The 17,151-nt window shown below is 47.5% G+C and overlaps 1 protein-coding gene across 8 annotated transcripts in view; it reads right to left on the reverse strand.

Annotated features, from left to right (window-relative positions):
• CAMTA1 (calmodulin binding transcription activator 1) overlaps positions 1-17,151 on the reverse strand; it is an 851,930-nt gene that overhangs the window by 11,992 nt on the left and 822,787 nt on the right. For 3 of the 8 annotated variants that reach the window (XM_053899027.1, XM_053899026.1, XM_053899030.1), the window contains exons 14-23: positions 16,188-16,384; positions 15,733-15,811; positions 15,236-15,551; positions 14,276-14,799; positions 9,060-9,247; positions 8,341-8,587; positions 7,439-7,510; positions 5,638-5,658; positions 3,994-4,187; positions 3,142-3,216 (exon numbers count right to left, since the gene is read on the reverse strand). In XM_053899027.1, the coding sequence (XP_053755002.1) occupies positions 3,142-3,216; positions 3,994-4,187; positions 5,638-5,658; positions 7,439-7,510; positions 8,341-8,587; positions 9,060-9,247; positions 14,276-14,799; positions 15,236-15,551; positions 15,733-15,811; positions 16,188-16,384 (1,913 nt within the window). Of the gene's footprint in view, positions 1-561; positions 593-3,141; positions 3,217-3,993; positions 4,188-5,637; positions 5,659-7,438; positions 7,511-8,340; positions 8,588-9,059; positions 9,248-14,275; positions 14,800-15,235; positions 15,552-15,732; positions 15,812-16,187; positions 16,385-17,151 lie in introns of all 8 variants that reach the window. The other 5 variants (XM_053899028.1, XM_053899032.1, XM_053899033.1 and 2 more) reach the window with 5 other exon arrangements.

Genomic DNA, 17,151 nt, shown 5'->3' on the forward strand with positions numbered 1-17,151 from the left:
TCTGAAAGGGCAGCTTCATGTGCTGACTTACCTCATGGCACCAGGGAAAGGGAGATTTACAAAACGAAACTACAGGAACAGGGTGATGGGGGAAATAGCAACTCTAAACAAGAAATCGATTCGTTAAAAAAAAAAAAAAAAAAAAAGCCAGTATCACCTGGTGAGCTTTTTTGCTTTAGAAATTTGGACACAGCGGTAGTTGAGAGAATTGCATTGTGGCCAATGATCTGAGTCACAAATAACCACCTGCTTGACGTTTTCTTCCAGTGCAGCCTTGTTCCAACTCCACCGAGTTCTAAGCATGCCCTGTGGCGGCTTCAGAAGGGCCTCCCTCTCGCTTACTCATGCATTTGTACATCTGCTGTATGTGACTGTTTTTCATGTTGTATAAAGTAGCAGTGTTAGTAATTAGGGTTAGTTTTCATTTTGTCTTATTTCATTCAAAATGGATGTGAAACTTACTGGCATACCTAGGCTGCAGCCCCATGCAAGCAAGCAAAAAGCAAAATATTGAAAATGGAAGATAAAGGTAAACACTGGCTAGCAGGCAGCTAAACTCACCCTTTTGTACAGCCTATGGTCCACCAGGGGGCTTTAGACAGTAAAACAACACCAAAGAGCTATTAGCACGTGAGGGTCACAACAGAAACCTTATACACAGCTTTATTTCAACAACAAAAAAAGAGTAAAAAGTGGTTCCCCCTTTTTTTTTTTTGGAAAGAAAGAAAAGGAGAGTGGTGATGGGGTATGTGAAATGAGCAGGTAGAAAATTCACCAATTCATCGTGAGGTCTAAAAATGTTGGCGTCACATGACTTGGCAAAATTCTTAAGAGACAGGACCCTTATTGATTCCTGAAGCCATTACCTACCTACCTTTTCTGAAAGGGTGTTATATGAGGTTTTCTATTTTAATACTTCGCAGGGACAAGACACATGACAGTTTCTCTTAAAATAAGACTCAATACCCCAGCGTGGAAAGAGGGTTACGTTCATCCGAGGGAAAACATGAGCTTTCAGTTCTACCGATTTTCAGGATACAGGGATGGGAAGAGAATACAGTCGGTATGCAAAAGTTATTAAAATTTGCCTGCTCATTTTTTTCTAACGTCTAAACCATTATGGGGCAAGTCAGGAAAAGAGCCACTAGGGGTCTTTATTTAATCCCAAAGAATGAATAGGAATTCCAAGTCCACAATCTGATGTTCTCCTCGCAACAAACCTTCTTGCCACCCTCAGGAGGTTATTACTAGTTAAAACACGAACTTAAGAAAGGTGAAATCTTCATGAAATTCTTCTCAACTAGCTTATAAAGAGAGAGCTTTGAAAACAAGAATAAGAGTGTTCCTTTGTTCAGCTTACTCTGGGAGCCGGCCTTTTAGGCACGGATGTTTTGCCTAACTGTCTTAACCTCTCAACTCACCCAACGTAGACATAGGGCATGGCTTTGGACGAGAAAGACAGAGAAGGAGCAAGGGACTTGATGTGAGTTTGCTCATAATGACCAAGGTCGCATTACCCGCACGTATTTTCAAAGTTTGAGGCAAAGACTAGGAGAAACAAGGAAAATTCAACTTGCAAACATTCTGGCTCCAAAGAAGAGCCCCGTAAAGCTAATTTCCTTGAAAAGAAAATCTGTTGTGAGAGTGTTAACCACAGTCTCAGCAGGGCTGGGGTAGACAAACTGGAGGGGACGAAGGAAGGAGGGAGTGCGAGCACAGGTGAGCACGTCCAGAAAAGGGCGGAGGGAAGTCCCTGATCATGTCGACCAAACAAAGAGAATCTCACGTTGCCAAAGGTACGGCCCAGGGGGGAGAGAAGAGAGACCGACCTCAGCAGGGATTCTAGAACTAACGTAATTATGTCACAGGCGCTTCATGTTTTGATACGCATTTCCTAACAAGACTTCCCATTTGAGTATCGATACGGGTATCTCATCGGCCAGCTGGTCACGGGGAAGGAGACCCCAGTTGCTGCAGGGTAGAGGGCAGATGGGCTGCGGAGGTCTAGTAAGTGTGCACCAGCCTCTTTCCAATAGCATCGCAGCTAGAGAATGCCAAATACAGCCTAAAGGATGTTCTCTTTAAAATTTTTATTACGATTAACGTGTGGCTCTGAGCACACTTCCTCTCAACATGCTGGAAAAGAATTCTTTTGTTAACAGAAGGAAAAGCGCAGATGGCCGTTGACCCCTATTAAGTCTCCAAGTCGCAAACGTTCTCGAAGTTGGCAAGTTTTAGGAGTAAGAAAAACTGAAGTGAAAGGAACCGTCTGAGGAATCGAACTGAACCTAGACGCTCGGGGTTTTGGTGCAGTGAAAGAAGAGGCAAGAAGACACTAGAGAGCTAGTTTCTGGCTGGAGATCACAGCTCCTGATGCACAGGGAAGCGACAAAACCACACAGGGTCACCGAAACGCAGCCCCGAAGGCCACCGTCACAGATGTCAGCCCAGAACCCTAACCTCATCAGGAAAACAAAACAATCTCCCCGGCTGTCCCCAAATCTAAGGAAAGAGCCTGCTGTCCACAAAGGAACCTCAGATTTGAAGGAACAAAGAGGAACCCCTCTAGCTGGTCTGGTGGGAAGCCGCCCTTGTCTTGGGGGGCCCGTTTTCCCCCCGATGGAAAACGCACGTCTCCGCGCAGATGGCTTCCCTCGGCTGCACAGCAGGGGGCGCCCGCGACGTGGCAGAAAGTCTCCGTGGGAAACCCTGCCCGGAGTCGGTGGTTTTCTACCCCTTCCCTGAGGACAGGAACTCTGTTCGTTCTCTGGACACAAGCTGGCACAGGAGGGGCTCGGAGTGGAAAGCACGCTGCAGGGTGGCGTACAAGTAAGAGGTTGAAGAGAAAACAGGCAGCAACAGCCAGTCCCACTAGGCCGTCCTCACACCCAAACTGAGACAGGAGACCCGGCAGGAATCTCCGCCGCTCAACATTACAACGTGCCGTGAGGCAGTTCCGGTGCTCCCGGTGCAGCAACTCGGTCCCTACTTAGAGACTGGCTCTCCTACTGCAACTTGGGACGTTTACTCTGATGAATTTCGGGGAACTGGCTTTACGCAGGAGTTCATGAGTGGTTAGGAGGGTCAGGGTCGTTTCATTGCTCTCGATGAGTAAACCGTCTAGATGAGGCTTAATGTTACCTGTGGCGGCAGCGGCGTAGAAACCTCATTATTTTTCGAGCAGCTTGGTCCTGCTTTTTGGTTAGCAAACTGCTCCTGAAAAAGCCGGAACATCACTGTCACGGGAAGGGTACCGCCAGGCTTAAGGCGCAAAAGCTGAAAACGGGTGAGCGGGGACAGAGGACGTGGCGAACCCGACCGCACCCGCAGTACGGCCTTCGGCACACGGGGTGCGGGCGTCGCCGGCAGAGAAGGGGGGAGGCCGCGGATGGCACTCCGGCCGGCCGTAAGGGGTGGGGGTGGGGGGGCGGGGAGCAGGGCCGAGATGGAAAATGCGGTGACACCGGGCTGTTCTCTCACGAGTCTTCATGAGCTCATTTTGCGGAAGAAGACCTTCCGGCACTAGACAGGCTTAGTTTAGCGGCTGGTTTGCCCGAGTCTGCTACTCTTCCGGGCTGTTGGGTTCTGAACTTCCATCGGCAGATTTTACTGTGCTCCGTCTTCATTACTCTAAGACGGACTATAGCTCACCTCTAGCTAGCCTCCCCAGGTCTCCCCTGCAGCGACGCCACACTTTGGGTGGGGGGCGCCCCTCTCCTGAGTAGGAAACTTCGGGCCTGCCAAATTCCCATCCAAGCATCACGATAACTGGGTGGGGGTGGGGGCGGGGTGGAGAGAGGGGCTAAAGAGATACAAAGGTCGGTGAACGGCTCCGGTACCGCTACGTAGAGTCACAGCATCTAGAATGGCCCTTAAAGAAAGTCACTGCAACGCGCGCGTTCGGCCCCCGACGTCCAGGCAGGGCCGTTCTTTGGGCGACGCCAAAAGCTTCTCTTCCCCAGACAGCTTTCCCTCCACGAAATCTCAACCCACCTGAGTTTCTGTTGTACAATTACAGCTGTTCGGCGAGCCTGCCGTCTTTTGCCACATTTCTTATAACTCCGGTAATACTTCTGGATCAGCACAGCGGCACGCCGGCTCTGCTGAAATTTCTTTTGTTCGTAGTAACTTCGGAATTTACTCTGGATTAGGATGGCAGCCTGTGTCATCTTTTTATAAAGTGCATACTGCAGGGAGACAAGAATAAGCAGGAGAGTAACAGTAGCCACCGAGTCTGTGTGTCCTTTGGGTTTGCTGGGGAAGGGACAGCAGGAAAATGCTTTGACCCTTTACTGTGATTATTACTATTACTATCACTATTATCATTGTTATTATTGCTATTCTCTGGTTTGGGTTCAATTATGAAGGACGCAAACTAGGAACCTCTTCACCTACCTTTCCCAAATGCAAAATATTAGTTTAAGGGTTGCCTTCAGACAACACGTTGCTTCAAATGTGCTTTTCCCCCCCAGTATCAAATATTTTGCCCTGCTTGGAAACACATTTGATAGCAATACACTTAGACATTTAGGAATAAGGAGAACACATTTAGAAAGTATAATTCACATGCTTAAGATTAACATCTACTGTCCCATTTTAAGAGAACCTTTTTTACGCATCCCAATCACCACCATACACACGCCCACTTGGAGCGGTCAGCCTCCGATTCCTGACTATCGTTCCATACGACACATGTCTGAGTTGCAAGGTCCCAAATACAAGGCTTATCATGAAACGCTGACACCTTTAAGACATTTAACCTGCAAGAGATTAACACTCATAGGACCGACACAGGGGTAATGCCATGGAACCTGGAAAAGTGTCACGGAACCAGGGACTTCCCCAGAAGCCAGGAGCAGTGACCCTCCGCCCAGCCGGCTGCAGAACTACACACAGGAGAAGGAGTTCTCTTCCATTTCGGTCTCTAGGCACTAAAAACCCAGAGCTCTCCATACTTCAAAAATGCGATGTTCGAACTTCTAATGAGACATAGAAGAGGAGGGCTCTGGGGTCAAGAAGTCACAAGGAAGCACTTTGCTTACAAGAAGGCAACTTACCATCCTGGGGGAAAATACTCTTGAGAAAAATCCCTGTGCCTGAGGACATCCCTGCCTGTATGAGCTGGACTGAGGGCAGGGAACAGACTGACCTCTCAAGAATGTTCAAGACACAGGACCCTTGTGCAAGAATCCTCTCAGGTCTTGTCTGACCTGCCTTCCATTTTCATTTGCCCCCAAATCTCCTAAGACAAGAACGCTGCATGCTGCAGGGCTCCTATGGCCTTCGTCCACTCGGCCTGTGCATACTGCACATGCAGAAATTACTGGAACCCAGGGAAGCACGCTGGGCAGCAGGGTGGTGCATTTTGGGGCTCGTGGGGCTCACGGTAATTGGCTCGGATGGATTCTCTAGACGGACGTGGCCAAGAAAGTGTCCAATGACTGTTAATGCCAAAACCCACTGCAACGGAATAGCCACATGGTCCCCAGAGATGCACCGTACTTCGGCGGCCTGGCAAGGGGAGTATGCCTATTTCAAGACCCTGCCGTCTTAATGGCCCCTTCTTATCGCTGGTGATGGGTGTGGCGTTTGTGACTCTGGTGAAATGGTTTGTGAGAGGGACTTGGGTGTCATTACCTTCAAGGCTATCCATGTCAGCTTGGGGAGAAACAGAAAATACAAGATTAATGTTAGACTGCTGAATAGAATGAAATAAAAAACCAGAACTAATAAAACTCCCAACCGGAAAAAAAAAAAAAAAAAAAAAGAAAAAAGAAAAAGGCAATCTGGCTATCTTAATGCCTTCTGTCTTCCAAAATATTTGTCTTCTACTTGCCAGTATTTCAAAAAATATTGCCTTCTGTCTTCCTGGTTGTAGACAATACTTCTTTGGGAGAGTTTTTTGCTTGTTTGGTTTGGTTTTTGTTTTGTTTTTAACTTATTTTTGAAAAAGAGAGGGCGTGAGCAGGGGAGGGGCAGAGAGAGAGGAAGACACAGAATCCGAAGCGGGCTCCAGGCTCCGAGCTGTCAGCACAGAGCCCGACGCAGGGCTCGAGCCCACGAACCGTGAGATCGTGACCTGAGCCGAAGTCGGATGCTCAACCGACTGAGCCACCCAGGCGCCCCTGGGAGGGCGTTTTAAAAAACAAAAACAGAACTCATGTTTGGAATAAACACCTGTTTTAATCACAGACCTGACACGTGGATTCTGTGTGGCATCTGTTCTAATGTGAGCATGGCTCCCTGCTGCAGAGCTCCAGGTACTGTGGTGTCAGCGTTTACACAATAAACCTTCATTTTCTGGGATCATGAACTCAATTGGCTATAAGTCGAGGACTCCTCCCAGCCCACCCCCTTTCACTAATCCTAGAGAAACTCAAGAAAATGGCAACCCATATCAGAAATCAAAGTGAACCCTGGATCGTAGCAAGAGAACATAGTACCACACTTCCACTTCTCAGCATTCACTATTCCTTACATAAGCATTTAAAACCTCCGTATGGCATAGTCTCATTGAAGGTTCTAGAACCTACTGACAGGCCTGAACTTTATCCTATGGACCAGTCAAAACTGAATTAGGCAAGTTTGTATGGTTTCCAACCACCCAGGTGGTTAGGAAAGTCTGATATTTACTTAGTTTCTCTGAGCCTCAGCTTCTTTGTTGAAAAATAGAAATAAAGTTATTTACTTCCAATCACTGTAGAGAGCACACGTGATGGGATGATGTGCCCAAAAGATCTCGTACATCCTAGGGGCCCCGTACACATTAGTTAGTTCCCTTTCCCAAGGGATGGCAGTTAGGTAAGCTTACAGGTTGTTCTGGAAACAGCAACCCTGTGTAAAGAACACTTAGAAATTCTTCCTGCACGTCTTAACTGAGGAATGCGAAAGCAGTTTAAGATGTTCTGAGCTTCTTCAGAATTTTACAAGTCTTCGTGTGAAAACGGATGGGAGGAAGTGTAAAAGAAAAGTGGCTGGACAGTATATAATTTATACAACTCAAGGTCAAAGATAACTGCCACCGTTCACCTTCTCTGACCACCACATCAAACTCCCTAGTGGAGTTAATGGCTACGGAGGCTGTAGGCAAAATTACTAGAACACAGATCCTCCCTTCAGATGCAGATAACTTCCTTTGTGCCAGATCAGCATCTCAGCTGGGTGATCATACCGGAAGGCCAACCATATGAACAAAAATTACCCTGTGGGATAAGTTTAACTGCAAATGTTTTTTGGGGGTAGTTTTTTCCTTCCCCCACTGGAATATTTTCCTTTGTTTTTTGTTTTGTTTTGTTTTTTTAGTCAACATAATTCAAAGTTGGTCTTTGAATCGGGCACTGGACATAGTACTCTTAGGCCAAACCACATGCTAACATCCTCAGGGGCCTGTTGTTTGGACAAGGCGCACTTCCCACTGTGACCCAAAGCCGTGGTTTACCTGTTTGTATTTCCTGTAACAACGCTGAATGACGGCAGCAGCCACTTCTTGCTGTTCTCGCAAGGGTCGGCCCTTAAGGGTAAAGTGAAGCAAAACCACGATTTAGTGTAAGAAATTTCAACTTTTTTAAGACTTACATAGAACTGTTACTCACATGTAACTTTCTCCGAGACCCCAGGTTTACCAAAATACAGTGATAATCATTTAGAAGCACAAATCAGGAAAAAAATGAATTTACAGAATAGATCTCCCATTCCTGCTTCTAAATAGAACTACAATAGTTGGATGTTAGGAGGCCTAAAAGTCTTCATTTGCCAGGTATTTAACGAGTCAGGTATTGTACTATTTGTCCTTATGCGCTCTGCCAGATCTCCGTCATCGTTCCTAACCTAACCCGGGCTGCTCTACTGTGGGATCGATGATGATTGGCTTTTAACACCTATTCAGGGTGGTCAAAGGCTCCTTTGAGAATATGGAAGGCCACGGACCCTGTCCCACCAAAAATGCACGCACACAAGCTTCACCATAAAATTTTAGGAGTTCACGGGCCACCTACGGTCAGTCCCAGGCCTCCATCCAGTTAGAAATCCCTGCTTTGGGTCATAAATTCCTTGTGGTGGAGGTGTCAACTTACTCAATGTTAACTAAAGGATAAATATCCATTATCACTGCCAAGAATAAACTGAGATGCTGACATCGCACTACTGATCGGTTTTATTTCACTGAGGCTTCTGAAAATTATTAATAATTTCCTGTGACATAGTAAGTCCAAATAACAATTCTATAGAATATATAGTGGGAGAAAAAAATGGCATCAGGTTTTAGTTTGGATGATTCTGACTTTCGTCTATTCTCCCCCACCTTACGAAACGTCACAACATCAGAGCGCTCTTCTACTCTACCTTGTATTTCCGGAAAGCGGTCTGGACAAGCCTGGCAGCTTCATAGAGTTCTCTCTGCTCGTGATCAGACAGAGTCAGCTGAGCAAATTCATTCTCAACCTTCTCACTGGTAGACGCGCTCAGGAATTCAGACCAATCTGCTGCTGAGGGGAGGCTGGGTTTCTCGAAAGCTATTTCACTGACTGGGGAGCCGACAGGGCTCAAGCTGGTATTAGAAGAAGGGGTTAGAGGCTCGTTATACGCACTTCTGAAACAAGAGGAGACACAAGGGAGAGAGACTGGTGACTGATCTGCATGACCCATTACATACTGAGTAAAGAGACAAGAGCCACTGCGCACCAGCAAGAATATGCCTTCCTTCAGCGCAGCGAGTTGCTAAACATCCTCTGTACTTGTAACTGTCCTTCAGTGAGTGAGTTCCTACCGAGTACCTGCTACGAGTTTAGCACGATGCTAAATACTAAGCCCACTGAAGACATTTTCCTGCCCTTGACGAAACTTCAATTGAACTGGGGGGAGAGAAACATCGTGGGACATGATCTCACATGCACAAGGGGAGAGAAGTCACGGAAGAGGTGGGGAAGAGGGACCTGAAAGTTTCCTTCCTTCCATCGGGAGGTCTCGTATCACACAGCATTCATCAGACTGAATGAGCCTCCCATGCCCTTCTCTGAGCCCGGGAGTTCACGCTGGTCAGTGGCCCGCGGACTTCCACGGACCTGATCTGGGCAGCGCTTGGCAGACGATCGACATCGGCCAGGTAACTGGCCAGCCAGCTCATGGTACTGCTGATGGTGGCAGTGTCTGTTCTTTCCAAAGCCGAGGGCTCCGTGGGCACAAAACTCTCCTGCTTGATTCGATCAGGCGTGGCTTCGATGATGTGCTCTGCCAAGGTCATCATGTTTACCTGGAATCCGGAAGTCACAGAAACACTCACGTTAAAAGAGAACCCCAGACGTTATCCAGCACCCCCCCCCCGCCCCCCGCCGACCCTGCCCACCCATGGGAAGAGAAACGAAGGGAGGGCGGGCCTCCACCTCCATCCGCTGGACCCCGGTATCACTGTAAGGTTTTACACAACTCACCCAAGTGTGCGGACGCCTGATTCTCTCCAAATCATAGTTTGGCCTGAAACCTTTAGTCAAATCTTAGGGGACTTCTGCCTTGTGCCTACTCTCCGCTCGCATCTAGGATCAACCACTTAATGGAACTGTCCCTGGGTACATGTTATCGTGATGACTCTATGGGTAACCTAAAGGATGCCCCCTCCGCCCCCCCCCCCCAGCAAGGCCTTGCCTAGAGACCCCCAGTCCTCTAGAGGGCAGCGCCGAGCCAACCCGAGGGGACAGTTCATGGCTGACCTAAGCCAGTTAGATGATCCTCTGCTTGATTTCCCACCTTCCTGTGAACGGAAGGGAGGACATGGGACCCGCTTCTGGACAACGAGCCTCTCCAGACATCTGCTGCGGGGCTTGGGGCAAAGCTTCTGCTTTCCTGATGAACAGTATCAACACCCTGGGCTCGTCCCCTCCTCTTCCTGCCTTGACTACAGACAAGCTCCAGCACCCACGTCGTAACCGTGAAACAACACGCGCCAGGAGGAATTTCGCCAAAAAGGACAGAGCGCTCGGGGGAAAATCTCGGTCCCTGATGGCGTCACCGAGCAAATGAACCTGTGCATTTCTTGTCATGTGAGAAAAATAAATCATTAGGCTGCTGATACTCGCACCCCAAATACATTCCTAATAGATACAATTAGGGCTCCTCACTGAGAGTCTGCGCTGCCACGTATCTGATCAGACTTGGAGATATGGCCTTGTTTTTAAAAATTTCCTTGCACGTCTCTTGAAAATGGAAATTGAAGACAGCCGTTTAAGGTTTTAAGCGATTTTAAGGTGTTCTCCAGGGACCCATACAAAGGTGATAAAATGCTTATCTGACAACCTGAATGAACCTCAAAATCAGTACGCTAAGTGCAAGAAGCCACACACCGAAGCCTGCATATTTTATGATGCCATTGACATGAGATTTCCAGAAAAAGCAAAGCTCTGGGGATAGAAATCAGATCAATGGTTGCTTGGGGCTGGGAGGGGAGCAGAGGTGACCGCCAATGGGCACGGGAAACTTTCTGGGTGTGACGGAGGTACTCTACATGGGGCCGGATTCGCCACACGGGGCACTTAGAGGGGGCGGATTTTATGGGATCTTGAGTTAAAAACGTGGGTAATTTCCCAAGTTTTCAATAAACAAGAATAATTCTTGTGATAGGAATAAAAATGAAAAACTATCACTGCCTTTCCTTTCCTTCCATGTTGGCCTTTCATTTGCGACTTGAGCACCAGAAGTCCCACCTTGATTCGTTTTCCGTGAAAGTATTCGAGTATTTTATTACGAGCAAAGTGGAATTTCTGGAGACTCAAAGTTATAACTTTACATGTAGTCACGGCCCCCAACAATCCTTCATTTTATAAACACCTATCAGTGTAAGAACATCTTAGCATCACCACGACTGCCACGCTCTGGGATGCCACATGGCACGTTTTTTTTTTTATCGTGAGGGCTGCAAAAAGCAAGGAAACTTAAATAACTTTAAGCAAAATAATAACGTGCTAAGCAGCGGGACCCAAAAAGTCATGTCATCCAATTCCACTTTTCTCGTACTGTGGTCAAAGATAGCCTTTAAATGCGCAGCTTTGGGTTTTTGCTCAAATTCTCGCTGTGGTCTAGCGTATGAGCCATTTTCACAAATGTGTCTGGGATATGTAAAAAGAACAATTATATATACACATATATATGTTTGCTATGTTTATTAATTACATACATCTGCATAATTACATGCAAGCATATCCTGCATGAAATCTATCATATATATTAAATCTATGTATGAAAGCCAGCTTTCTAATTGTGTAGTTCCGTGTTTTTACATCATTTCTGTATCTACTTAATCTGACACATTCTGAGGCAAAGGTCAGTGGCACCTTAGGATTACGGGTAGGCTTCCACATGTCTTTGTATTTATTGGTTTTTGCTTTAACATCTAGAAGCTGTGTGCTTAGTTACACAGCAGTCCACCACCATAAGGGTTTTATCTTCTCCAACAAAAGGTACCTCCATACTGTGGACCTTGAATTGTGCTTTGTGTCTTTTTTCCTTTTGTACTCATTTGTCTTTTATATCTTTGTCAGTGGCTTCTGGGCTTTATGGCTTTGTTTTCATGATCTTCCTGTGTGATTTCATTGTAGTTCTGTCTTTTACAAACAGCATACAGTAGAGTATATTCTGCCGCCTTCTTTTTTTTTTTTAACCCAAACTGAGAATCTTTTAATAGAATTGTCAGTTGGCAAAGTGAGGAATGAATCGCGTTTGAAAATACTCCTGTAATTTTATGTTTTCTGCTTATTTCTGTTGTTGCAGTTTTTCCTGAACTTTTCCCCAAGTGGGTCACACTTTCCTTTTTTCCCCCCTTCCAATAACTTAGAAATTCTGTCACTTGTTTTTATGCAGTCTAGCTGATGTTAGGAAGCTGACGTTCCTGACAAGCGAATTTCAGCCTCCACTTACCTATCAATGACACGAGTGGAACGAAATCTGTGATCCTCCCTAAACAAGACAGCTGCTACAACACCCTTCACCCCACCTCTCTGGTGTTGTTAAAATAATCAGAGTATTAGTTATAGGTTAGTTTTAAAATATGACTCTTCCTCTATGTAAAGAATCCCTTCTTAACAAGTGCCTTGTACACACAGTCACGTTATCGCTAAGTACTCAGACTGATCAGTTTTAACTGGTTTTATTTTTCAGTCCTCCGTGAACTCCGCCTTGCCATTTCTTGAATTACTTCATTATTTTTCAATGGTATTTTTTCATTTGGTCGGAATACTTCTTGAGGCTGTTGCTTTTTCGTAGATACATGCTCTTGATTTAGCGGAATATCATTCTCTCAAGACTCAGTGAAAATGTAAAGTAGAATTTCTCGGGTTATTTTGTATTTCCTGCATCAATTCTGTTTTAGCAAAGGCCAGCTGCCACAAGGAGCTCTGGTACCCAAAGGCTATTAAACTTAAGTTCATTAAAATGATGTAAAATCAGAAATCCAGCTCCTGAGTCACACCAGCTACGTTTTCAGCACTAGGTACCAAACCGGCCAGGGGCTGCTGTAACGGGACATACAGACACAGAACGTTTCATTACCGCAGAAAGTTCCAGTGAACAGCACTATTCTAGATGCTCAACACGTTGAGCTGCCAATTTTCACTGTCTGCTGATTTATTATTATGTTTACATTTATGTTTATAAATACTATCCTAGACTGCTTAGTACTGATACACGGTATAGCCAGAGCCAGCAGCTGGTTGTGTAAATAAAGTTTTATTGGCACATAGCCACACTGACTCTTATTTATTTATTTAAAGTTTATTTATTTACTTTGAGGGGGTGGAGGAAAGGGGGCAGAACCAGAGGGAGAGAGCGAGAGAATCCCAAGCAGGCTCTGCACCGTCAGCACAGAGCCCAAAGCGGGCCTGGAACTCAGGAGCCGTGAGATATGACCTGAGCAGAAGAGTCAGACGCTCAACTGACTGAGCCACCCAGGCGCCCAACACTCTGATATTATCTAAGGCTGCCTTTGTGCTCTAAAAGCAGATTAAATAGTCACGACAGTCTAGAGGGTCCACAAAGCCTAGAATATTTACCATTTGGCCAATGGTAAAACTCTTACGGGAAAACTCTGCCAACCCCTTACCTAAAAAATTCTTTGATTTCTCAGGCAGCCTCCCACGCCTGTAGGGGTCGGCAGGTCGGTGGTGGAACCCCCGGCCCACCCATGAGGAACGGGAGCACACGGGCTCTTCACTGTGCTCAAAGCAGGACAGAGGGGAGCTGCTCAGCAGCCGGACGTCTCCCCAGGAACGCTGGCCAGGACGGGGGACCTCCAGACCCCTCCCTCCTCTGGCATTTCGACAGGCCTGGTGCCCTATTGAATTTCTCGTGGGGGTTTTTCCCTGTGACATTTGTTTCGGGTTCTAGAGGAACTTGGAAAGAGAGGAGGCCAAACTCCCACTCAGGCTGCTCATTTGGTCCTCTCCTAAAATACAGAAGGAATACTTTATTTAGGGGCATTAGCTTGCTTAATAGCTTAACCTCAAGTTTACTTCAGTAAATATTCTCTTAATTTATTGCAAGCTTGATGCCCCAAGAGGATTCTGGAGGTGTTATTTTTTTGTTTGTTTGTTTATTTATTTTTGAGGGGGCTGTGGGCAGAGAGAGGGAAACAGAGGATCCGAAGCGGGCTCTGTGCTGATGGCAGAGAGCCCGACGTGGGGCTTGAACTCACGAACTGTGAGATCACGACAGGAGCCGAAGTCGGACGCTTAACCGACTGAGCCACCCAGGGGCCCCAGGGATCCTGGCGTTTCTAGGCTTAACACAAGGACGGCCAATTATTGGCTCTAGGGCTGTTTTGCTGCACCTCACGCCACATATGCTTTTACCACAGCCAGATGACAGCTGTCCTCATGTCACTTAGGTCATTTAAGAATCCTATCCACAGGCCTCCTGTTCTAGACGTTCCTGGGCTGTGACTCTATTAAACCGGTACTTAAATAGGAAACCAGTCTCCCCGGATGCAGAGGGAAGCGGAAGATGACTGGAGGGCCCCGGGTGAGCTCTGAGGAGCTGGTGGGAGGAGGGGAGGGCTCTGCAGAGAGCCAGGTCCCTGGCGTTCAGGCCCCATTTACGACGTTGGATCCTCTGAATGAAAACGTGGCCCGAGCAGAGGAGACACCCCAACACTCTCATGAGTCAGAACACACTTCCAAACGTCTGCTGGTGAGCAAATCACACGACCTGCGGGAACCGGCTGTAAAGACGTGGGGGGGGGGGGGGGGCGCTCTGACGGCCACCCCGGCCTCTGCGGGCTTACCTGGTCCGTGCTTACCTGGATGTCATCCATGGGCTGTGTGCACTCCTCGCTCTCTGCACTATCACGGTAGGGCCCCATGTCTGTATTCACCACCTCTCTGTTAGCCATCATCAGGACACTCATTGGTTCCCGTGGACGCACCTGTGAAGGTGCGGCATCCTTTCCTACACTGGTCCCCTTCGGATTTCCAGTCACCTGTACTGTAGACACACCAATGTAAAGATCTTTGGGACTCCACTTTACTACGGGCTGAGATCCAGAGGCTTGGAGTCGTGCAGTCTCTGGAACGGGAGGGGAGGTTTCCCGGACGCGGTCCCTCACTCCTTCACTGGGGCTGATTGTCTCAGGGACACACTGCTTAGAACTAGGGCTCTGCTTCCTGATATTTGGCTGTTCCAGACTCAGTGCAGTGGAGAGCAGTTTCTGCTGCCTTGCCTGGAAGGACTCAGGGTTCAATTTATGCTTTTTGGGAGCTGGATAATCTTTGTGGCTCTCACTGCTGTAGTAATTAGAGGGTTCAGAACGAGGTCTTCTCAGCTCTGAAAAGTACAGTAGAAAGGACAGTCAGGACAGGCGATAAAGTTAGGAACCCTAAAGAATTAACACTTTCTCTATTGCCTGAGAGACACAAAGTGCAAAGCGGGAACTCAAGATGCGCCCCTAACATTTAAATATTCCCCAGCAGCATATACTGTATTCAGTCAGTCCTCCAAAATCTGTGTTTCTTTCTTAAATGGACACAGATTTTTTTTTTCTACTTTCTGCATTTATTTCTGGGAGGGGTAGGGGGGAAGCAGTAGGCATTCTTACAGCTAAAAGAAAAATCGGAAACATAAAAAAAAAAAAATCCCAAAAACCCCAAAAACCAAACCCTTAAACGTATGTGAATATCCTGCGGACTTTTCTGAGGGTTGCTGCACGAAAGCAAATGGGAAATGTGCCAAGTTCCGAGATGTAATCATTTTGCATTTTTACCTGGATTGGTACTTGCAATGACGGTGACTCCTTTGGGTACTTCCGGTGAGTGGATGGCTTCACCGTGCCACTGGGTCATCCAGCTATCTGTATTGGGCTCTTCGCTCGGAGGACAGTGGATTCTGGGGTTCTGTCCAAGCTGAGCCTGCTCATCTCTCTGCAAGTGCTCCAGACACTCCGCTAATTTCACATGACCCCTCGACCTGGCGATCCCCAAGGGCAGCCTTCCTAGAGAGTCCGGAATGGAGATGGCCCGACGGTCCCACTTGTACAGCACGACAGCAGCCTCTAAGTGCCCGAGAGCACACGCCCACATCTAAAACAAGGAAAACAGCAAGCTTTCTCAGCACAAGTTAAAAAACATCCTCCGCTTTTGCTATTCCCGCCAATGGACAAGTTGGTCCTTGCTGACCATCTCCATGGGGCCATAAGACCTTACCGCATCCCCATGCCAGTTTAGAAAAACGGCTCAGGGATTAAATGAACCCATGCCTTACCAGAGGAGTACAGGAGAAGTGGTCCACATTCAAGGGGTCAACTTCCAGTTCCAAATCGATGCTGTCTGCGTGCTTTGTGCTGTAAGGGATGGTACCAGAAATTACCGCACAGTTAATCAACGTCCAAGAAATACTAGAATGTTATCAAACCCACAAAGATGAAACCAAAGTGGGCATCCAACATCCCTGATGTGAAGAAGATAGAGTCCCTGATTTCACAGGGCGGTTCGGATTACGAGCCCCGAGGAAAGCAGAGTGCAACGTCTCGCTCGCCATTTCTTGGGCAGAAGTTCGTGTAAGATTCCCTTGGGAACTGTCCTCCGAGAAAGCCCTTTGCTCACAGGCTGTCAAGCTCACTGAATGGCCAGATTTCTCTCCACCAGTGGAATCGCCCAAGAGGAAGGTGCGAGCTGACGGGCAAGGGTGCCCACTAGCCGTCCGCACCGCGGCCTTACCGCCATTTGATGAGGGTCTGGATGAGGGTGGCGTAGCCCTGGGCAGCAGCCAGGTGCAAGAGGGTCATTCCCCGGAAAGTCTTTGAGTGGATCAAGTGCTTGGACTTGGCCCAGCAGGCGCGGCTCATCATCTTCTCACACACGACAACCACACGGCTCTCGAAGCAGCTGCCCAGCGTCCCGGGGCCAGAGGCACACTAGGAGGAGGAAGTGTGTGTTACCACCGCGGACCCAGGGCCCTCCGCCAAGTCAACCTTTTCACGTAGGAGAAACAAAATGCTTTACGATTAGCCGCTCAGAACAGGAAACACAAAACCGTGCACAAAGGGGCATCGCGAAACAGACTAGAGTTCGCGAGGTTCAGCTCGGCGGCACGCATCCACGCGTGTGGCACGGGGTGACCTTCCGTAATGCTGAGAACACCGGAGTCAACTACAGCTGACACGCGGATTATGAGCATCATGCTGATCCGTTTCGGGGAAAGCATACACCGCTAAAAAAGTGCCACTAGCCTCCAGCTGAAGTACACGTTGTGGACCGTAGACTACTAGGAGAGAAAAGCAGGGTGGCTGTCCCAATTCTGGCATCTGGGGACACACCCAGACCTCTGCCTCCCTGCTCCTCCCGAAGGAGAATTAAGTCACTTAGATGGGGATCTTTTCTCCCCCCCGCCCCGCAAAGAAGCACTTTAAAAAGTCTAGTGACAATCCCATCCTTTGGGGAAAGCTTTAGGGACCTTCAAATCTAAGTGATATTAATAACGATAGAGGCACACGGGGAAGAGAAATTCACTAATTTTAACTATGGCTTTCTTCTCTCGATTCAGTTGTAAAGCAAGAAACATAAAATCGAATGTAGTAACCTCAACTACATTCATTTATCGGCAGTTCTGTGTTTAACATCCTCCCCAAATAAAGGATACTTCTAGCCTGATTCTTATTTCTGGTATTATTTAGAAAGTCTT

This window comes from Panthera pardus, unplaced genomic scaffold (assembly GCF_024362965.1).
Source record: "Panthera pardus isolate Hobbes unplaced genomic scaffold, ASM2436296v1 HiC_scaffold_11, whole genome shotgun sequence".
Classification (NCBI taxonomy): domain Eukaryota; kingdom Metazoa; phylum Chordata; class Mammalia; order Carnivora; family Felidae; genus Panthera; species Panthera pardus.